General features: G+C 53.0%; 1 protein-coding gene across 3 annotated transcripts in view; it reads right to left on the reverse strand.

Annotated features, from left to right (window-relative positions):
• RNF4 (ring finger protein 4) overlaps positions 1 to 20,992 on the reverse strand; it is a 34,671-nt gene extending 13,679 nt beyond the window's left edge. The window contains exons 1-3 of one of the 3 annotated variants that reach the window (XM_040237677.1): positions 20,828 to 20,992; positions 6,890 to 7,034; positions 3,816 to 3,930 (exon numbers count right to left, since the gene is read on the reverse strand). In XM_040237677.1, the coding sequence (XP_040093611.1) occupies positions 3,816 to 3,930; positions 6,890 to 6,898 (124 nt within the window). In that variant the 5' untranslated portion in view covers positions 6,899 to 7,034; positions 20,828 to 20,992. The remainder of the gene's footprint in view (positions 1 to 3,815; positions 3,931 to 6,889; positions 7,035 to 20,827) is intronic. The other 2 variants (XM_040237679.1, XM_040237676.1) reach the window with 2 other exon arrangements.
• Between the last annotated feature and the right edge of the window lie 1,784 nt (positions 20,993 to 22,776).

Below are 22,776 nucleotides of genomic sequence, written 5' to 3' on the forward strand. Positions count from 1 at the left end.
AAATTTGGCCTTGGAATGCGGAATGAAGCAGGGCAAAGACTAATAGAGTTTTGCCAAGAACATGCACTGGTCATAGCAAACACCCTCTTCCAACAACACAAGACAAGACTCTACACATGGACATCACCAGATGGTCAACACCGAAATCAGACTGATTATATTCTTTGCAGCCAAAAATGGAGAAGCTCTATAAAGTCAACAAAAACAAGACCAGGAGCTGACTGTGGCTCAGATCATGAACTCCTTATTACCAAATTCAGACTTAAATTGAAGAAAGTAGGGAAATCCACTAGACCATTCAGGTATGACCTACATCAAATCCCTTATGATTATACAGTGGAAGTGAGAAATAGATTTAAGGGCCTAGATCTGATAGATAGAGTGCCTGATGAACTATGGAATGAGGTTCGTGACACTGTACAGGAGACAGGGATCAAGACCATCCCCATGGAAAAGAAATGCAAAAAAGCAAAGTGGCTGTCTGGGGAGGCCTTACAAATAGCTGTGAAAAGAAGAGAGGCGAAAAGCAAAGGAGACAAGGAAAGATATAAGCATCTGATTGCAGAGTTCCAGAGAATAGCAAGAAGAGATAAGAAAGCCTTCTTCAGCAATCAATGCAAAGAAATAGAGGAAAAGAACAGAATGGGAAAGACTAGAGATCTCTTCAAGAAAATTAGAGATACCAAGGGAACATTTCATGCAAAGATGGGCTCGATAAAGGACAGAAATGGTCTGGACCTAACAGAAGCAGAAGATATTAAGAAGAGGTGGCAAGAATACACAGAACTGTACAAAAAAGATCTTCACGACCCAGATAATCACAATGGTGTGGTCACTCATCTAGAGCCAGACATCCTGGAATGGGAAGTCAAGTGGGCCTTAGAAAGCATCACTACGAACAAAGCTAGTGGAGGTGATGGAATTCCAGTTGAGCCATTTCAAATCCTGAAAGATGATGCTGTGAAAGTGCTGCACTCAATATGCCAGCACATTTGGAAAACTCAGCAGTGGCCACAGGACTGGAAAAGGTCAGTTTTCATTCCAATTCCAAAGAAAGGCAATGCCAAAGAATGCTCAAACTACCACACAATTGCACTCATCTCACATGCTAGTAAAGTCATGCTCAAAATTCTCCAAGCCAGGCTTCAGCAATACGTGAACCGTGAACTTCCTGATGTTCAAGCTGGTTTTAGAAAAGAAAATCCCATGGACGGAGAAGCCTGGTAGGCTGCAGTCCATGGGGTGGCTAAGAGTCAGGCACGACTGAGCGACTTCACTTTCACTTTTCACTTTCATGCATTGGAGAAGGAAATGGCAACCCACTCCAGTGTTCTTGCCTAGAGAATCCCAGGGATGGGGGAGCCTGGTGGGCTGCCATCTATGGGGTCGCACAAAGTCGGACATGACTGAAGCGACTTAGCAGCAGCAGCAGCAGAGGAACCAGAGATCAAATTGCCAACATCCGCTGGATCATGGAAAAAGCAAGAGAGTTCCAGAAAAACATCTATTTCTGCTTTATTGACTATGCCAAAACCTTTGACTGTGTGGATCACAATCAACTGTGGAACATTCTGAAAGAGATGGGAATACCAGACCACCTGACCGGCCTCTTGAGAAATCTGTATGCAGGTCAGGAAGCAACCGTTAGAACTGGACATGGAACAACAGACTGGTTCCAAATAGGAAAAGGAGTACGTCAAGGCTGTATATTGTCAGCCTGCTTATTTAACTCTATGCAGAGTACATCATGAGAAACGCTGGACTGGAAAAAACACAAGCTGGAATCAAGATTGCCGGGAGAAATATCAGTAACCTCAGATATGCAGATGACACCACCCTTATGGCAGAAAGTAAAGAGGAACTAAAAAGGCTCTTGACGAAAGTGAAAGAGGAGAGTGAAAAAGTTGGCTTAAAGCTCAACATTCAGAAAACGAAGATCATGGCATCCGGTCCCATCCCTTCATGGGAAATAGATGGGGAAACAGTGGAAACAGTGTCAGACTTTATTTTTCGGGGCTCCAAAATCACTGCAGATTGGTGACTGCAGCCATGAAATTAAAAGACGCTTACTCCTTGGGAGAAAAGTTATGACCAACCTAGATAGCATATTCAAAAGCAGAGACATTACTTTGCCGACTAAGGTCCGTCTAGTCAAGGCTATGGTTTTTCCAGTGGTCATGTATGGATGTGAGAATTGGACTGTGAAGGCTGAGCACCGAAGAATTGATGCTTTTGAACTGTGGTGCTGGAGAAGACTCATGAGAGTCCTTTGGACTGCAAGGAGATCCAACCAGTCCATCCTGAAGGAGATCAGTCCTGGGTGTTCATTGGAAGGACTGATGTTGAAGCTGAAACTCCAATACTTTGGCCACCTGATGCCAAGAGCTGACTCATTGGAAAAGACCCTGATGCTGGGGAAGATTGAAGGCAGGAAGAGAAGGGGACAACAGAGCATGAGATGGTGGATGGCATCACCAACTCAATGGACATGGATTTGGGTGGACTCTGGGAGTTGGTTATGGACAGGGAGGCCTGACGTGCTGCAGTTCATGGTGTCGCAAAAGTCGGACATGACTGAGGGACTGAACTGAACTGATCCTCATACACACACACACCATTATCCTCATATACAAACACAATATTATCCTCACACACACACATGCCGTTATCCATGTGTGTACACACACCATCATTCTCATATACACAAACACATGCCATTATCCACACACGCACGTAGGCCATTATCCTCATACACACATCATTACCCATGTGTGCACACATTCCATTATCTTCACACACACACCATTATCCACGTGTGCACATACGCTGCTGCTGCTGCTGCTAAGTTGCTTCAGTCGTGTCCGACTCTGTGCGACCCCACAGACGGCAGCCCATGAGGCTCCCCCATCCCTGGGATTCTCCAGGCAAGAACACTGGAGTGGGTTGCCATTTCCTTCTCCAATGCACGAAACTGAAAAGTGAAAGTGAAGTTGCTCAGTCGTGTCCGACTCTTAGCCACCCCATGGACCGCAGCCCACCAGGCTCCTCCATCCATGGGATTTTCCAGGGAAGAGTGCTGAAGTGGGGTGCCATTGCCTTCTCCGGCACATATGCTATTATCCTCCTAAACACACATGCCATTATCCACATACACACACCATTATCCTCACATACACACACGCGTGCGCCATTACCCCCATGTGCACATATGCCATTATCCTCACACATACATGCCAGTATCTGCACACACTCATGCCATTATCCTCACACACACACGCCATTATCCTCACACATACATACCAGTATCTGCATGTGCACATACGCTATTATCCTCATAAACACACACGCCATTATCCTCACATACACACACAACCATAATCCCCATACACACTCAATTACCCACCCCCCACACACAACCATAATCCTCATACACACATGCCATTATCCATGTGTGCACACATGCAATTATTCTCATACACACATACACACACCATTATCTGCACGCACACACATGCCATTATCCTCACACACTCTCAATTATCCTCACACACACACAATTATTCTCATACACACATACATAAATGCCATTATCCTCATATGAGCACACACACATTATCCTCTCACACACACACACACGCCATTATCCTCATATACACAGACATGCCACTGGCTGCAAGCACCATGCCTTAATCCTCATACACACCCACCCCCACCACCATATGCACCGTTTCAGATGAGGAAACTGAGGCCCACAGGTATAGCCTGCACCAGGCCGGTGGCTCCCAACTGATGCTCAGGGTTGCTGGCAATCTTACCGCTTTCCACGAGCTCTATAGGTTCTGCCTCCAAGGCCATCTCAGGTGGGGAGGTGGGTTCCCGAGTTCGTTTCTGGGCTTGTCTAGAATTTAATGTCCCACCACGACGCTTTCTCTGAGGGTTTCCAGGGAAAAAGAAACAGTTACATAGCTTCTGACCAGTAAGATTTCTGCTAGAAAACTAAAAAACGCCAAGTCACTGAGAATAAGACCACAATGAACAGCCCTGAGGCTGGGGTCCTTTTACAACTCGAGATTCTAGAACACTGAATGCTTAGCGAGAAATCATCCAAAATACACAGTGAATACAATTTTATAAAGTGAAGCTCCTGTTATACAGACTGTCAGTCCGTCAAACGCGCATGGCACACCACTCCATGGAGGCCTATGGCCCAGGCTGGAATCAGACCAGAAGCCCCTTCTTTTAACTGAAAGTTACAGACCTATTTCCCTTGGATTTGTATTTGGCCCACTGAGCACCTTTTGTCTTTCAGCCCAAGGCCTTCAGTTCCCCAAGTTTCTATTCCCTGTGAAAAGCAGGTCTCTTTTTGGGAAAGGGTTCTGGCCTCTAAATTTTTAGAATACTATCAAGTTGTAGTTTATACCCTAATAACCACTCCCCACGGCTCCAAGAACCGAAGTTTTATTTTTTCTTGAGATGAGAACTTAAACAAATTTTTTATTGGAGTATAGTTGACTTACAGTGTTGTTAATTTCTGCTGTACAGCAAAGCGAATCATGTGTACATATATCCTTTAAGATTCTTTCCCCACAGATCATTACAGAGTACTGGGTAGAGTTCTTTATGCTACACAGTAGGTCCTCCAAGAACCAGTTTCAGTTCCTAGGGGCTTCCAGAGAGACACGCCTTCTGGAAGGTCAGAACCGATAATCAGCATGTCTACAGTCAGACCCCGTGTCAGGCTTCGGTGCCCTCGCACCAGGTCCCAACGCACCCCAGCACATCTGGCCTGCCCCCTGCATCTTCCTCCAGCGCCGGGGCCTCCACCTGCCTTGTGGCTTCGTTATCGCGCCCTGTGAGGCCCCACCCAGCCCTGGCTCTGTCTCAGCGCTCCTCCCTGTCCCGCTCCCCAGTGGCACTGGGCCCACTGTTCACCAGGGGCAACGTGGGGCTGAACTGCCTCACCAGTGGCAGCCCCACAGAGCTCTCCTAAGGACGAGGCATCTGCACAGCGCTGAGCGCCAGCCGAAGATGCCACCCCTAGACTGTCGTGCCTCGCCAGGCATCCTCACCGTGGACACGCTGGCAGGACAGGGAAGTGTCCTCGGGCTCCACACAAGATTAAGGAGTGCCCCTCACCCAGCCAGTCCTCGCTGGCAGCAGAGAAGCCGGCTTCTCTCCGTGTTCTACGCACCGCTCTCCTCTCTCGGCCGCCCGAGGAGCCGCCTCCCAGCCCAGGGGGGCCTGGAGGCCAGGGGCAGCAGGGAGCCGCTCCATCCCTCAGGCCAGAGGTGAGGCTACCGCCGGGGGTTTCTAACTTTCCCCAGCAGCTACCAGATTACTTAGGGCTCTACCCCACTCTCTTTGAAGCTGTCCTGATAGCTTCCTTCCTTGGAAAAGGACTGCGTCTCTCTCAGCAGACACTGCTGAACAGAGCCCTTCACGCCCCTACTGCGCAGATTCTCTGAGGGAGGAAGCAGCTGTCATGGGCCTGGCCACAGTCTGAGTGCGGAGCCCTAAAAACCCCGTCCCGGCCACCACAGCGATGTGTCCTGCTAACCCTCACCGCAAGCCAACGGCAGTCCTCTCCTCTTTCAGCCTCCCCCTGCCCTCTTCACCAGACCAACTCTCACACAGCTTTGAGGGGCATTCTCAATTGGCAGCGCCACCGTGAGGCCATCCTCAAGCCCTCCTGCTGGCCACCTCGTGCCCCCGTCCTCCTCCCCCTTCCCCACAGGGAGCCCTGCACTTCCCCTTCTCCACCCGCACGCCCTGGAGGCCAGGTTCAGGCAGCCTAGGACCCAGAAAGGCTCTGCTCCGCCCCGCCTGTTATTTTCATCTCACTCGCCTGCCATTTACCAGCAGAGCCCTCAGAGGGCCGCAGCCTGGTGTTAAAGCTGACCACCTGGCCACTGCCACACCTTATTCACACTGCCCTGAGTAGAGTTTAACCAGCTTCTTCACAGCCGCTCAGAGAGGCCACACTGCTCTGTCTGTTCAGAGTGCGGCTTCCGAGGGGAGGTGCCCAGGCTTAGGAGGCTTCCCTGCAGATAAGGGACTGAGGTGGGAGGTCACCTGGCCTTTAAAGGGCAGGTCCAGGGCCCTGGAACACAGTGGGGACTGCAGTGGTCAGAAGGGATGGACCAAGGGGAGGGAGGTGGGCCCGAACAAAGTCTATAGGACTCCTACCGCCCTTCACCCCGGGAGCGGACTGGCCAGCCTTCCCGCCACCCCAACACTCCTAGAACCTGGAGAGAGGATGAGGCTCACAGCCCGTCCACCGGCTGGGAACGCTCTGTTTCAGAAAACAGCTGTTCTGAGTTTACATCACATGAGCAGCATTGTCAGTAGGCAGTAAAGCGGGGAGGGGGACCATCAGGCAATCTCTGGACTCGAGGGGCTCCCGGTGACATCTGGGTTACAACAAACCAGAGCTACCTCTGCCGTCTAAAACAGAAGTTACAGTGATTTACCAACTTTGGCCACTGAGCGTGAGAAAACTCACCAAGGGTTATTATCACTACCAATGCTGGCATCAGACCAAGGACTACACAGGGAAAAGAAACAGAAGGAAAAACAGAAAATCGGGCTGTAAATAATTAAATAAACCAGAGCCCTAATAGTTCCAGGATGCCAGCAGCTGCTCTGGAGGCTTAAAGTTTCAAACTCTCAGCCGTCCTTCTCAGCCTTCTGTCTTTAGGGCACCAACCAAAACACTGGCAGCTCTGACCAAAGGCAAGCAGGTTGATGTAACTGCCGAAAGGTCCCATACACACTCAAGAATGAGGGTTACTCAGAAGCAGCTTTATGGTACTCTCATAATTTAGGTACACAAGGAATGAAGTAGGTGTTTAGTCTTAAAAAACAGAATCCATGAACTTGTAAAACTCACCGTGCTCATGGTGCTCCTTGGCGCCAACCTACAGAGAAACACACAGTCTAGACCAGGCCTGGCCTCAGCCTCTCATGCCTGCTGGTTACTCATCCTGACTAGCGCAGGGATCTGCACGCCAGCAGATTTCCAGAATCTTCAAGCCCTGGAAAATAAAGGCATCAAGCTGACAAATGCTGCACCTGTTTTACTGGCAAGAGCGCTCAGCTCAATCGTCTACTAGTCCTTCCTGTCAGTTGCGCACTTTGCTGAGCACTTTATGCAATCACGTCCTAATCCACATACTCCACGGGAGATACGTACCCTCGTAGAATACAGGACAACGTAATCCCACAGACTGCAAGCAGGACTGTTAAGCCACCTCTTGCCCTCCTGGCTGCTGAAACACACACAGATGCTCCTTGGCCCACGGCCCCCTCCCTGCCTGTCTAGACTTGCCCCTGTGGGGCTAAGATGGGCTCTGGCCTTGTCGAAGTTGTGCTCACCTCCTCCAGGGTGTGCCAGAAGACAAAATGCAAATGGCAGGGTGCCAGCCAGCTGCTGGTCACTGGGTGACCTACTCTAGTTAGGCCGTTCCAGGCAGCCAAATGGTGATGACCTGTGACCCATTAGGGGAGCAGGCAGAGGGGACAAAGCCCAGGTCTCTGTTACGAAAGGAGAAATCCTGAACCCTCTTGCACAATCTGTGAGGACGCGGCTTGCCTCACTCAAGCTTAGGAAAGCAGCTATTGCCCCACGACTCTGACTGTGAGAGGCTGGGGACCCTGAGCTCACGGCCTCTGGTTCACGGCTTCCCTGGATGCAGAGATCCTGCCTCTCTGCACATGCTCTGAGGCTCCTGCCAGCTGGGAGGGTGGGTGATGCTGAAGCCCCCTCCCATCTTGAATCCTCTCTGGAGTAATCAAGAGGAGATCAATAAACAAAGGGACCCCCCCCTCCCGCAACCAGACACACACACAAAGACAAGAAACCCCTGCAGAGTCCTGTGCAGCTTCTGGGAGGATGAGAATCAGAACTGCTCCATGTGACCGCATAACCCCAGAAAGGAAAGGGCTTCCGCCTCTCCCCAAGACTGGGAACTGGGGCCTGCTGCAGGTGCCCGTAATTCAGGGGAAGCGACAAGGGCCACCAGTCCTGATCCACCCTGCGTGCCCAGCTGAGACTCTGCCACTGGCAGCAGATGAGCGGAGAAGAACCAAGAAATCGTGCGTTGGGAAGCCAGGCAGGCTCCGGGAAAGGCAGAGAGCGCAGCAGGTGTGGAGGCTCCTGGAGAACGGGAAGGCCCTGATTCGCTCAGGGCCCGCCGAAGGTGGGGACTAACCCTGCAGATCTGAGTTCAGGGACACAGTGGCGAAAGCAGTGAAGAAGCAGCCAAAACATGCAGGCAGGAGTCAGGGCGCAGTCAGCGCAGACGGGCTTCTAGCAGGAGAGGCCTGAGCACAGGGCAAGGCCGAGGGACCCGAGCAGAGGCCGAGGGAGGCGGCGGCTCCGAGTCGGCCCGTCTGGGATGACAGGGGTTTGCACAAGGACAGGCATTCTCAAAGTGGAGCCTGCATCAGGCTCACTCACCTGGAGGGTTTGTTAAACTACATTCGGATTCAGGAGGTCTAGGATGGGGCTCACAAGTCCCGAGGCAAGGCTGATGGGGCCACGCCACAGGAAGGCCTGTCTAGGAGACGGCCTGGGAGCTGGAGAGGACCAGTCATACACACGAGAGACAAGGACACGGGGCCTCTGCCAACCACCCTTCTCCTCGTGCCCGGGGCTGCCGCCGCCTCCACACGACCTCCCCAGCCTGGCACCCTCCTGCCCTACTGCCAACACGGCTCTGAGCAGCAGCTGACCCCACAGCCTTCCCCCAGGTCCCCAGCAAGTCCCGACCCCTAAGCCTGGCCTGTGGAGGCCATCTGGCCTTTCAGTTAGAGCACACCCACACAGCCAGACAGCAGGGACGGGGGTCGCAGCTCCAAACCCCTGCTTGTGGCCTTGGTGAGGCGCTGAGCTCCTCTGTGCCTCACCTGCTGTGAAGTCGCTCAGTTGTGTCCGACCCTGTGACACCCCATGGACCGCAGCCCGCCAGGCTCCTATGTCCATGGGAGTCTCCAGGCAAGAATGCTGGAGAGCGCTGCCATTTCCTTCTCCAGGGGATCTCCCCAGACCAGGGATCGAACCCAGGTCTCCTGCATCAGTAGGTGAGTTCTTTACCACTAAGCCTCAGGGAAGCCCAGGCCTTATTTGCTTGTCTATAAAACAAGGCAGCATCGACCTCAAAGGTGTGTGAGGGTTACAGGAGCTAATGCAGAGAGCACTTGGACCAGTACCAGCACTTCACAGGCTCACGGACCTGTTCTGTCAGCACAGCCTTGCACCGCCCATTGCACAGCCCCAGCCCTCTGCCCAGCCCTCAGAGGCTGTGGACCGCCACACCCGACCCAGCTTCAACACGTACCCACGGGCTGCACATCTCCCCACATCTGCACCCATCAGCATGGCTCCTGCCCTGGGAATGCAGCAGTGAATGCATCCAGCCCCCAGCTCCTGTCTGGGGTGGGTGCCAGCAGACAGCTCAGGCGTTGCAATGACTGGGGCATATGAGCCCCGGCAAGAGAAACCAAGGGGGCCGGGAGAGGCCAGAGGTCCTCCAGGAGCAGCCCCACTGAGGGAGCGTCCAGCCAGCTGAGCCTTTCTCCAGCACCCGGCAGTCTGCATCCGGGCGCGCCTCCTGACCACACGGGCCACACAGACCCCGAGCAGTTTACCTTCTGTCAGCGAGGAGCTGCTCCACAGTGCTGTGCTGGACTCTGTCACACGTCAGCACCAGCTGTAAGCACACACATCGCCCTCCCTCGAGCCTCCCCCGGTGCCACGGGTGCCTCAGCCAGTCTCTCCAAGGAGGCTCGCAGCTGGCCTACTGCATGACCTCGCCTGACACCCTCAGGCCGGCCCAGGGGTGCCCTCACTAGAGCCTGGCACAAGTGCCTCCCAAAGCAGACATGAAGACAGTCCACCTGGTGGGCACGGGAGGCGGCGGCACCTCCACAGCCCCTGGGGACTCACAAGACCAGACCACACGTGGTTCCAGAGCCACCGGGCTTCCTGGATCCTAACCCAGAACTCATCGATTCTAGCAGTCTCTCAGAATTGAGAAGAATCTGATACAAATGTCACTGACAGTGATCTGTCTGCTGAGCACAAGGAAATAATTTAATGCACAGACCTTTGCTGCTCCGAAGCCTCTTGCCTCCTACTTGTTTTAAGCTTTAGGTTTTCAAACACTGTTGCTCCAGACGCGTCCAGCAGCTGCGCCAGAGGGCTCTGCGCTCCTCAGCGTGCACACCCTCCCTGCTCCCCACCGCCCACCTGCAGCCCCAGGCTCTGCTGCACCCCCTGCCTGGTTCTCCCTTAGGGGACAATAAAGGTCAGCGGTCAGAGGACATAAGAGGCTGGAAGGCCAGCCTCAGGGAAATCTGCCAAGGGGCTGGATTTCACCAGAGAATGGAGATGGGAAGACCAGGGTCAGGGGACCTCCCCAGCAGACCAGTTCGCGGACATGGAAGTGCAGTGCGTGGACAGAGAGGCCAGGGGTTGTGGGAAAGATGGCCCTCAGCAACTACAAAACGTTCTGGGTCATGCAGCTAATAGAAGCCACTAGAACAGTAAGACTAACAATAGCTCAAACACAGAGGTCACTTCCGTGTGCAAAACACTACAGCGCTTTCCACACACCATCTTGTATAATCCTCCTCTAGCCCAACAAGGAAGCAGACACTATTATGGTGACCATTTCACACACAAGGGAGCTAAGAATGATCAGGGGTTAAGTAACTTGCCCACAGTCCACATCTAGTAAAAACCAAGTCTGGATTTAAACCAGGGCAGTTTGACACCAGAACACCGAGTCTTAAAAACACAAGCCAGAGTCAGATGTATTAATTCTACAAACAATATGGAACACGGGTGTTTCCCAGGTTTCTCAAACTTAGGTCCAGGAACTCCTTCCAACATGCCAGCACTCCATCTCAGCAACACCCCCCACCGTGGTTTCCAAGGCAAACCGAGCAGTTATTCAACATGCCTCACCTGAAAAAGTGCCAGAGGTCAGGCCTCTGTCCACTTCGCACCTAGCTAATCCTTTGCCCAAAGGAGATGTTCCTGTTTATTGAAGCACGGAGTGGCTCAGAAGTGAGAAAGGATGGTTAATGTCCCTGCCACTAAGGAAAGACCAGGAGTAGAGGGTGGCACCGGAGAAGGCGATGGCACCCCGCTCCAGTACTCTTGCCTGGAAAATCCCATGGACAGAGGAGCCTGGAAGGCTGCAGTCCATGGGGTCGCTGAGGGTCGGACACAACTGAGCGACTTCACTTTCACTTTTATGCATTGGAGAAGGAAATGGCAACCCACTCCAGTGTTCTTGCCTGGAGAATCCCAGGGATGGGGGAGCCTGGTGGGCTGCCGTCTATGGGGTCACACAGAGTCGGACATGACTGAAGCGACTTAACAGAGCAGCAGAGGGTGGCACTGGGAATGGTCAAGAAGGCCAGATGCCAGGACCCCTTAATGCTCTGACAGGAAGGTGAGGGAAGACCAGCCCTCGCGAGGTCATCTCTCTGGATACACCATGGGAGTGACGCCACAGAACTGGGCTAGGGAAGGGATAAACAAGGCAGACACCTTAATTTTAGAAATGCTGCACGTGGGTATCCAAGGAGAAAGGTCCAAAGGCAGCTGAAAAACTCAGGAGAGAGAACCAGGGTGGAGGGAGAGGTTTCAGAATCTGTGTTACAATCTGGGAGGTCAGGTGGGCGGGGGGCGGTGGGGGGGCGGGGAAGCCTGGAGAGAGAATCAAAAGGCAGAAAGCAAGCTTGGAGAACTTGGATATCAGTTAGACAAAAGCTGGCATTTCAAGGAGAAGGCAGCAGTCAACAGGCAGACCTAGAATGAGGACAGAGAGCTGCCCACAGGGAGCTGAACCCTGATGGCCAAGCAAGTGGAGGCCCAAGCTGCTACGGAGGGCCCAACCGGGCTGCCTGGAGGTGGTGACACTGAAGATGAGGCCCCACGTGCCGGAGCTATTCAACACACACACCGGCGGGCAGGGCCATCCAAGGGGAGGAGAGATCTGCCCGAGACGTGCTGTGTGGGAGCCCTGAGGCCCACACGCCTCCCGGGGCGGGGCAGGCAGGCAGGGGTTCATACAGAGACAGCACCACCCGCGCGTGGAGGCCCGCGAGAGCCTGGATGGCTCAGAACGCAGAGCCGTATGGAGGCGTGAGTAATCCAGGCAGTAGTAAGCTGTGTGGCTTGGGGATAGTGCCAAGTGTGGACAGAAGTGAGACCACCTGCTGGATGGCAGTGGGGAGCTGCGAAGGTTAGTACCTTCAGCGTTCTCACAGGTTTAACGGTCCACTCAATCATGACATTATTGCCAGAGGTTGATTTTTTTCCCAGGAGGCTACTATGGACACGGAAGACGACCCCCCAAAGCTAGGAGGGGTGACGCACAATCGTACGTGGCGCCTCCCCTAACCCTAACCTGTGCGTTTGACTACATGCGAATGTCTACACGCATCACGGCTAGAAACTACTGGGCAGTGTTGGCTGCAGCTGGATTCTGTGGCCTTATGGTCCCACGAGCCGAGAGAGGAGGGATCAGCAGAAAAGGGGTGGGGAGGGGGTGCACCAGCAAACAAGGAAGCTGCAGGAGTCCAGGGAGCTGTCTGGGCGAGGAGCTCTGTGCAGCCCCGGCCCCGGCGGCCCACGGCGCCCTCAGCCGCCAGGGCAGGTGAGGCTGCGGCCATCTGGGCTCTCAGGCGGCTGCTTGGGTGTGCCCGAGCAGGAGATGAGAAGCAGCCACGTCGGGCCATGCACTCCCTCTGTGTGGCAGTTACAGAGCAGATCTCTGTCAACTCACGAAGCTATTCTAAGACAGGAGCAGAGTGAGTCTGACGCAATGCCAGCATGGTAAAAGCAGAAAAGGGCCTCAACCTATAGCGTCTCATCAAGGCAAGGGCGATTTATCAGCAACTGATTAGGCACTGAGGCCTTGGCTACTACCAATGGTCTAGATCACGTTTTTAAAATTGCTTGCTGGTCACGCCTTGCAGCTTGTGAGATCTTAAGTTCCCCATCAGGGACGAAAGCCGGGCATTCGGCAGTGAGAGCGCGGAGTCCTAACCGTGAGAGGACAGGCGAGTCCCCGCCAAAGCTTCTTAAATGAACACTGATGCCACCACCACATCAGCAACCAGGCCTCAGAACTTAAGGAATATTAAGAGCCTCCGGCTCACACACAAGAGGGTGCGCCGGAGACAGCCAGATGAGCCCCGGAGCCCTGCTCACACACTCGGCCTCCAGGCCTCAGTTTCACCACCTTCCATGGGGGAAAATAGCCCCTACCCCGCAGCTGGGACACTGAATCAAAGTGCCCAGGAGGTTCCAGCACCCTGGACGGAACCCTACCAGCTGAGTAATTCAACAATTCCGTGCATGGGCTTACTCTGAATCAAGCACTGCTTCAGGGCTTGGAAATACAATGGTGAACAAAACAGACACTCACAGAGCATACATTCTAAGTGGAAAGACAATCAATAAATTAAGTAATAAGTAGGTATTACATCAGAAAGGCCAGTAATCACAGCTCTTCTACAAGTGTGAGTGCGACTAGATGAGAGCAAGAAGGAACTGGAACAAACGTTTCCGCTCTCAGCAAGCTCAGTTCACTTCCAGGAGACTTTGGCAGGACGTGGCTCATCACCCCTGCCCAGGCAGACAGGAAGCTGGAGAGCCAGCACGGCTGCAGGGCAGCCCCCTCCCAGTTACTGATCCCTAGAGGAGGCCCAGCGGCCCACCCACTCATCTCTCCCGAGGCGCCACAGGGACTAGGCCTGGCAGAGACAGAGGGCAGCTGCCGGTGCCTGGAGACACACGACTGGGTCTGCTGCACACTCACCGCACGGCCCTGACCAAGCCAGGCAGCCTCAGAGGCCTGAGAGGGCGCCAGGGGGCTGCACTCCTGCTCGGGGTTCCTCACTCAAGGAATTTTCCTCTTTTCTCCAAACAAAGGACCCAATGAGGATGGCTTTTTGCTTCTACTAGAGAAAAAGAACAACTCTTTGGGTATAGAGATGTTCTACTTTTGTTTACAATTCAGCCTTGAGGTTCAAGGGCCCAGAATTAAGAATGAACTTAGTTAAAAAGAAAAAGAAAAAAAAAGTAAAAAGAGTATTATTCGGCCTTAAGAAAAAGAACCCTGAAGATACTATGCTCAGTGAAGTAAGACACAAAAGGGCAAATTCTGCGTAATTCCTCTTACATGAAGTCCCAAGACATCAAATCCAGAGACAGAGACTAGAATGGTAATTGCCAGAGACTGGGGAAGGTGGGGGACAAGGAGTTTTACTTTAATGAATACAGAGTTCCTGCCTGGGAGGATGCAAAAGTTTCTGGAGGTAGATGGTGAGGGCGGCACAAGGCGGATTTACTTAGTGCCACTGAACACCTGAAGTGGTTCAGATGGTCTACTTTACATTATGTGTATTTCACCACAACACAAGAATTAAAAAATAAACTTTATTTTCTTCCCTGGATACCTTCAATAGGATTTAATCAAGTATTCCGAAATGCTCTGCTGTGGGTACAGCTGAGAAACATCTGTAAGGAATGCACCTGTGGGGGACCCTCAGTCTCCTCCAGGCTCTGGGACCTGCAAGACACAACTATGCCTCTAATATCACGAGTGCTGGCTAACCCTCTTCTCAGGAATCTCTCCACAGCTTCACATGCAGGGTTAAGACAAATCCCCCCAAACATTAGGCTTACCCTTTGTCAGTGAAAGCCCTGGAGCCTGGCAGGGAGGGGCAGCTCAATTTTCCACAGCCATCATCTCCCAAGGTTGTACTGGTAATAGGTTTGCATGGTTTTCACAAGTGGGAGGGGTATCAACAGACAGCAAGTTCAACCAATTAATTTTGCAAGTAAGAAGTTGCCTACTTGGTCCTGCGACCACTCCTTTGCAGGAGGTTTCTCTGGGATACACAGCTGCACAGCTCAGTGGGTGCTCCAGCCCTGACCCCCCTAACTAACTTCTCATTTTTTTTTCAGTCACTGTGGCCTGGGCTGGGGGGGCGGGGAGGGTGCAGCGGGGGAAGGCTGGTGATAGGAATACAAACAAGGGTATTGCAGGGGATCAGAAGCAAGAGAAATATAATGAATGAAACCTCCGGATCCATTTCCATCAGAGGCTGAAAACATACCAGAGGCCGAAAAGACAGACCCGAAAACTCCCAGGAAGCAGGCATGCTAGGCCTGTGCAGACAGAACCAAAGCACAAAGCCAGGAATCTCTGCTGCTTCTGCTCAATCAGGGAACTGGGAGGGGCTGGGTGTGTGTGTGGACTAAACCAGGATGGCCAGGGTGCAGACTGTGGTGGTGGCAGGTGGGAGTCAGAAGCTTATAAACGTGGCTCTTTGAACTTTACCCACACCAGACAGCAGCCCAGTAGCACCCCCCAGAGAGAATGCCTTCATTTGCATGAGAGGGGAAAGAAACAAGAAAGAAAGTGAAGTCTCTCAGTTGTCTCTGACTCTTTGCAACTCCATCGACTGTAGCCTGCCAGGCTCCTCTGTCCATGGGATTTTCCAGGCAAGAGTACTGGAGTGGGTAGCCATTTTCTTCTCCAGGGGATCTTCCCGACCCAGGGATCAAACCCGGGTCTCCCACATCGCAGGCAGACGCTTTACCGTCCGAGTTACCAGGGAAGCCAGAAGAGGGGAGCTGGTCTCAAACAGCCCCGCCCCCAGGGGTCCTCAGCCAAGGAATGGCCTTCTATTCAAGCAGATACACAAGCTGGCTGGCTAACGGGTGCATACATGCCATCGTCAAGTGCCAAGCCAAACCCAATTCTCTAGAGTCTTGGTGGTGGAATCCAGATCCTCTCCAACTCTCTTCCTCGGAAGTAAAATAAGTCAATGGTTCTTGGCTCCCAGGACAGCAAGCACCTATTACAAGGGGAACGTTGGGAACGTTCTAAGGACAAGGCAGCAAAGCAGGAGGAAGAGCGTTCAGTGGCCAGAGAAAGTCAAAACTTTACCTGGGAGCTCAGAAACATCTGCCAGACTCCAAGGGACCCAAGGACATCACAAATGTTCCCAGAAGACCACACCCATTGCCTTCCCGTGTATACCCAACCACTAAGTGGTCTGGCCTCACTTGCAGTGACAGACACAGGTCTTCCTAAAAATCGCCATACAATACAAAAAGTGCATAGTTTTTGGGTAAAAGTCGAATCAGGGGTACGACACTCCAAAACTTGGACAATTTCACATACATGGTAAGAGCCTAACAAAAGCGGTAGTACAGACACACGGTGAATTGATACAGCTGACAGGTGTCTGAGGTGTAGATGGTCTTTGTGGCTTGGTTCAGCAGAGTTCAATTTTCCATACTTACCTACTGATATTTGCAGATGAGATTATGCGCACTAAACTCAAGAGCCCCATTATGTTCAGCCTGTTTCTTAAAACACCAATCCTGCTGGAGTTAATCCTTGCTTCCAAACAACTGTTGAGAGCAGAACTGAGTAAAATCAACTATACTTGAATGCATTTATTGAAAACAAACCAACAGAGAACTGACTGTGCCTCACTTCAGGTACTGTGGATGCCAGTCCCAGCACCGTAATTTGATATATGCTGTTACCTCGCCTGCAAGGGTCTCCTACCCCATCCCACTCTGGAGAACTGCTCATTCTTCTAGGTCTACCTCAAAGAAATGTTTCCTACATTTCTGTCACTCCTCATCCTCAGTTTTTTCTGTTGCACTCCATCTGCTAAACATAACTCTGTGTCAAAACCCATCAGGGAATGCCCTCTTCTTCGAACAGCACTTGGCACAAACATGGTAGCTAAACAATTATTTTCCATTGAAATTAAATTACCGACCTCATGAGATACTTGGAAAGGACGGCAGATTCTTCAGGATGGCAGAGAGTCCTGAGGCAAGAAAAAGATGGGGAGAGTGGAGCCCAATTACACTGCAAATAGAGATACAATCACTACCAGGAAACAAAGGGACATTTAAAACCAGAAGATCACCAAGAGAGAGTAGGACAGAATATCTCTATCTGAAGCATGTTCAACTTGAAAAAAAGAGGCCACAACCTTAAGTTTTTAAATATTAGGTAAGAATTGAAAAATATCAAGAAGGTGTTCAGAAAAGCAGCAAACTTTATATTGGTCTGCAATAGCAAGCAGCAGAATTCAGCAGCAGTTTGGTTAAAATGAGAAGTGAGGTGCAGCAGACAGGAAAATGCCCAGGTCCTGAGACCACTTTCTTGGGCGAGGGGGCCACTCAGGAACAGAAACTAGACTCAAGAGTACAACACAATTACTGAAAATTAAGTTTCTCGAGAATATTTATAATTAGACCCTTTCTGGGTAAACCTTCCTTGAAAAAGAAACATAACAATAAACACTAACAAAGTCCAGCAAAAGGAACGGAGACATTGGGGTCTGAGGCTCGGATGCTGGGTCTGCTTCCTAACTGCATGTCCTCTGTCCCTCCTGTGCTTCAGGACACCTAAGATGGAGCTAAGCAGAACTACCGGGCAGGGTGGGTTTTTAAGTGGTAGAGACCCCTAAATTTAGTAGACATGATTACTACATCACAAACCTACCCTTAGAGACATCTGAGTCACACTCCTCCAGCTAGAAAAATTATGACTCCAAGGACTTCACTGAGGTCCAGTGGCTCAGTTTCCAAGCTCCCAGTGCAGGGGGCCCGGATTCTATCCTTGATCAGGGTAGATCCACATGCCCCAACTAAGAGTTCACACGCAGCAAGGAAGACTGAAGAGCCCTTGGGCCACAACTAAGATCTGGTGTAAACAAGTAAACAACAAAAAGAAAAAAATTATAACTCCCAAACAAAATGACATTAACAGGTAATAAGGCCATTCAGGAGATACTCATTTTAAATTTGTCTGTCAAGAAGATCTACATAGCAAGGGAGTCTCCTCAGTGATCCTGAGGCGCCTACTGGGCGTGTCAGGAGACCATGTGGCTTCTGGAGCACAGGAATGCCTTATGGTCACAACCTCTCTTCTGCACAAGCAGGCTACTGATAATACTCATTCTGGAACGTTCCCAAGCCTTTCCTTCTCTTCTAAATGAGGTATTCACGAAACCTGCCCCGATTTACTTATGCCTGGGGTAAAAACAAAACAAAACCCTTCCAAAGAAAATTCCCCATCCCTGTGGAGCGGCACCCTCTACCTTAGCCCCACGTTTACTCACACTTGACCTGTAACCCTGGGATGAGGTGGAATCTGTGCTCTGGGCCGTCCTCCTTAGAGAGGAAACCTCAAAATGCCTTGCTCTAAAAATGCCCAAAGTTCTTCTAAGAAACAAGCTATTTAAGAAAAATAAGTCAGAAAAGCTCATATGATTCATACCTCACTCAATAACAGAGTCAATATTGTAATACTCTACAGAAGCCACCTTATCCCTCAAAAACCCCTAATTTGAGGACAGTGAAAAATGTATATAAATCATTCCAAATAAGACATGGGTAACATATACACGCCCTTGGCTGGTGGCTCAGAGGGTAGAGTCTGCCTGCAGTGCAGGAGACCTGAGTTCGATCCCTGGGTTGGGAAGATCCCCTAGAGAAGGAAATGGCAACCCACTCCAGTATTCTTGCCTGGAAAATTCCATGGACTGAGGACCATGGTAGGCTATAGTTCATGGGGCTGCAAAGAGTCAGACACGACTGAGCGACTTAACTAACATATACACAGGAGCCCACAACACATACAAGCCAACCAACCTGTGCGCATGTTTCCATCGAGCAGCACCCCAAGTCTTTCCCAGAAACTGGCAAGGGTATAAACTCCCAGACACAAACTCTGCTGAAAGCTTTTAAGTAAAAAGTCAGTAAAGAACTTCCATGACTGCCAATCCCCAAGTTCAGTGACGAGTCCCTTTGTGTGTGCACGCTCAGCCGTGTCTGACTCTTTGCAACCCCACAGGCTATAGCCCGCCAGGTTCCTCCATCCATGGAAATTTCCAGGCAAGAATAGTGAAGTGGGATGCCATTTCCTTCTCCAGGGCATCTTCCCGACCTAAGAATCAAACCCATGTGTCTTGCATCTCTTGCACTGGCAGATGGATTCTTGATCACTTGCACCAGCTGGGAAGCCCCTAGTCACTCACTACCCTGGCCCAAGCTACCCTTTTCTCTCTTCCTAACTGGTCCTGAAGCAACTAGTTTTGTCCACCTTTCTAACCATCCTTCTCACACACAGAACAGTCATTTTTCTAAAACACAAATCTAACCCTGTTAAGTTCCCTCCTTAGAACTCAATTCAGTGATTTCCCACTTGGCCTTCAGATAAATGCTGAATTCCTCATTGTGGAAGCACACCACAGACCTTCTGTATTCTAGTTCCTGCCACCTCTCCAGCCTCATCTTATGTTTCAACCTTGGGGAATACCCCTCATTCTCTCCACTCTGGCTCCTCAGCTCCACCAGGGCCTGTACCACGCCTATTTTTGTCCAAGCAAAAGCTTGGCACACAGAAGACCTCAAAATATCATGACTTAAAAGATTAATGTATGAATTCTTAAAGGGGGGAGGAAGCCCCTTCTTTTTCTTTACAAAGCATAAACATGCATATAGCTCATAAAAAGAGCATACACTAGGAAGGCAGCATTAACATTGTGCAGAGAACAACTGTTCGCTGAGAACAAATAGGAAAACAATGTGTAAAAAAGGCTGGGGAAGGAGGGGAGTCATGATTGTAAACGGTTTACAAACACTGCACTAAGGCAAGACTTGAGTCCAAGTTGGAAGCTCAAGTTCAGGCCACACAGATGGCAGCATTATTTGAATGCTCTCAAACTCATAGGGGAAACCACCCTAACCCCTCAAAAAATAAAGCACCAGAAAAACAAAGCCAAACGATTCCCTTCAACTTTTCTTTCATAACCAGTGGGCCCTCAAGCTCCTAGTCATTGAGTTCAAAGGTCTAGTTCTGCAGTCAGGGAACTCAGGCTGTGACCTTGGGCAGACCGCTTCAGTCTTCCGGGCCACTAAGGCAGCCTAAGCTGGAGCACAGAGTGCAGGACCACAGAGCTGGAGACCCCAGGTCTGGTTCCAAGAAAAGTGGCGCAGAAGAAGGAAGGTACGGCCGTGACAGTCGACGGGCAGGGGCTGGAGTTACACCCCACGAAAACGCCTACCAAGGCTCTGAACTCTCCCCTTTTCCCTCGACGGGTCAAGACGTGGAAAGCGGCCTGCGCCGAGTCCTGGGCTTCAGGTACCCGTCTCCAGGCGCCCGCCGCGGGCTCGGCACAGGCCTCGGCGGCTACGCGTCCAGCCAGCGCGCGGAGCCTAAGACCCGCTGAGCTCTGCCCACCCCCCGCCTCGAGCGTGTCAGCCTCGGCCCAGCCTGGAGGCGGCTCCGCCCGGCGGCCCGGCCGACTCGGCAGCCCGCGGCCGCGGCGGCCCGAGCACACAAAGGGGGCGGCCTCGGCGGGGACGAAACCCTCGCCCGGCCTCCCCGCACGCCCGCGCCGGCCCGCGAGCGGCGCCCCTCCCGGCCTTCCCGGTGACCTTGGACGCGGCCCTCCCCGCCCCGCCGCCTCAGTTTCCCCGGCGACGCTAAGACGGGGGCGCCCAGGCTGCGGCCCGCCCGGGGCGGCCGACACCCGCGGCGAGGCCTCCCCACTTCCCCGCCCGCGCCAGGCTCGTGCGGCCCCCGCGCGGGGCCCGGGGAGAGGCTCTCGGCCGTGGGTCGGAGCCCCAGGGGGGTCGGCCGCGCCCCGGCGGTTCCTCGAGACGCGGCGCCAAGGCCTCCCCAGGCCGCGCGAGGCCACCAGAACCCCCGAACCCTCCCGGTGCTGCCTTGCCGCCCGCGCCCCCCGCGAAGTCGAGCCCTGCCTGGCGCCGGGGAGGCTCAGCGGGCGCGGCGGTTGACGCACTCGAGCGAGGGAAGCACCTCCGCGAGCCGCTTCAGAGAAGACCTCCAGCAGACGACGCCGCCGCCGCCGCCTCAGCCGCCTCAGCACGGACCCACTTCCTCTCCCGGGGCCTCGGCCCCGCCCCCACGCCTCCCTACTGGCCGCCGCCGTCCCTAACTCCCGCGGTCCGCCCGTGGAGAGGGCTCTATTTTCACCCCTATTGGATAACAAAACCATCTATCACCACTTTGAAACGCGCCTGCTTCCGGCCCCGCCCACGCCCGCGAACTCAAAAAAGCTTCTGCCTTCCCGCGAGAGGAGCGGCGGGCGCCTCTCGGCGCGCAAGGCCTGCCGGGAGTCGTGGTCCCGGCTGGGACACGCCCCTCTCTCCGCCTAGGTTCCCTGGAATCTCCGCCGCCTCCACTCTGGCCTCCTGACCGCTCCAGGCCCTGGACCCGCGCGCGGCTGGTTCCCGCGATCCCAGGTCTTTACCGGGCTGCTGGCGGAGATGGAAGGGAGTGGGGGAAGCACGGACCAGCCCATCTGCAGGAAGCCGGAGGAGGCACTCAACCGGGCCGTCTGGGAGGGCTCGCCGGAGGGAGCTAGCTGAGCATCCAAAAGACTAGAATGGAGGAGAGCAGTTCCAGGAAAAGGGGGCCTAGGTGGGCAAAGGTGGGCGCGCATGACCAGAGAGCTGAAGGCTGCCCAGTAGGCAGGGTGCAGGGGTTGGGAGCGACGGGGGTCGCGGGAGGCAAGAGGCAGGCCTTGGAGGGCTGGGAGTCTTGATTATTCCGAAGACTGTAGGTGTCAGGAAAGGGCTGACGACGGAGGAGAATTCCTGCCGGCTTCCGACCCAGCCAGGTCCTAGGAAATCGGGCCTGGAGGTCCCCCGGGTAAACTCCCCGGAGTCAGAGTGTGGACCCTGGATCGCTCTTGCCTGAGTTTGAATCCCAGCTCCAGGGTTCAGGCAGGTCCAGGGTTCCCTGGCCTGTTGTATGGAGAAGACAGCGGTGCCTACCTCAGGGGATCCTAAGACCCAACTCTGAGCACAGGTGTGTGCCAGCCCTGGTGGGGCTGCATGTCAGAATGGGGATTAGAGAGCCTGGTGGTGGCTTCCTCAAGTTTAGCTGCCAGAACTGGGCCGGGGCATGGATTTGGCAACCAGAAAAGAGCCCAACTTGTGTTTTTCTGAGAATCATCCCAATAGGACCATCCCACCCAGAACAGGCCCACACTGTGGCCAGGTGGAGAACTAGAGGGACCTCCAAGGCCACCTGAGGTCCAGGCTGTCACCTGGCACACCGCCACTCCTGCTGGACCCTATCGGCCAAAGCAAGTCAGCTCAGATTCAAGGACTGGGGAAGATTAGACTCTGCTTCTTGATGGGAGGTTACAAGACAAGGAACGTGGATGCCAGGAGACACTGTTGCCATCCGCACAGCACAAGACAGGCCCTCAGGCCATAAACTCAGGGGATGGCCCAAGAGCCGTCCTCCAGGTTCCATGGGGTCTACGTGAGCAGAAGGCCCAGGTTCTCTCAAGGCGCTCGGAGCAGCTGCCCAGTCCAGGAGGGCAGGTGGGGACCCTGTGGACTACCAACCAGCATCGTTCCCAATAGCACCCTGGGTTTGCCGGGCCACCGCCTTTCCCCCTGCTCCAGAGGCCAGTCAGACAGGTGAAGGGAAATTCTTTGTCACAGAGCCTGCTTTAGGCCCCCGTGCAGACCTTCCACCATTGCAGGGACTTGTTCAGCAGCCCATGTTCAATCCAGTGAGGCTGGAGCTCAAGGCTTGGAAGGCAGAGAGGTTTCCCTCCTAAGAGCTGCCAGGGAGAGATGGCCCTTCCTCCAGATGCCATGAGATTGGAACTGCTATCAACTTGGAGACAAAGCTCTTGGATCAGGCATGCCCTGAAGTCCACTCTACCTTT

This window comes from Oryx dammah, unplaced genomic scaffold (assembly GCF_014754425.2).
Source record: "Oryx dammah isolate SB20612 unplaced genomic scaffold, SCBI_Odam_1.1 HiC_scaffold_3, whole genome shotgun sequence".
Lineage (NCBI taxonomy): Eukaryota > Metazoa > Chordata > Mammalia > Artiodactyla > Bovidae > Oryx > Oryx dammah.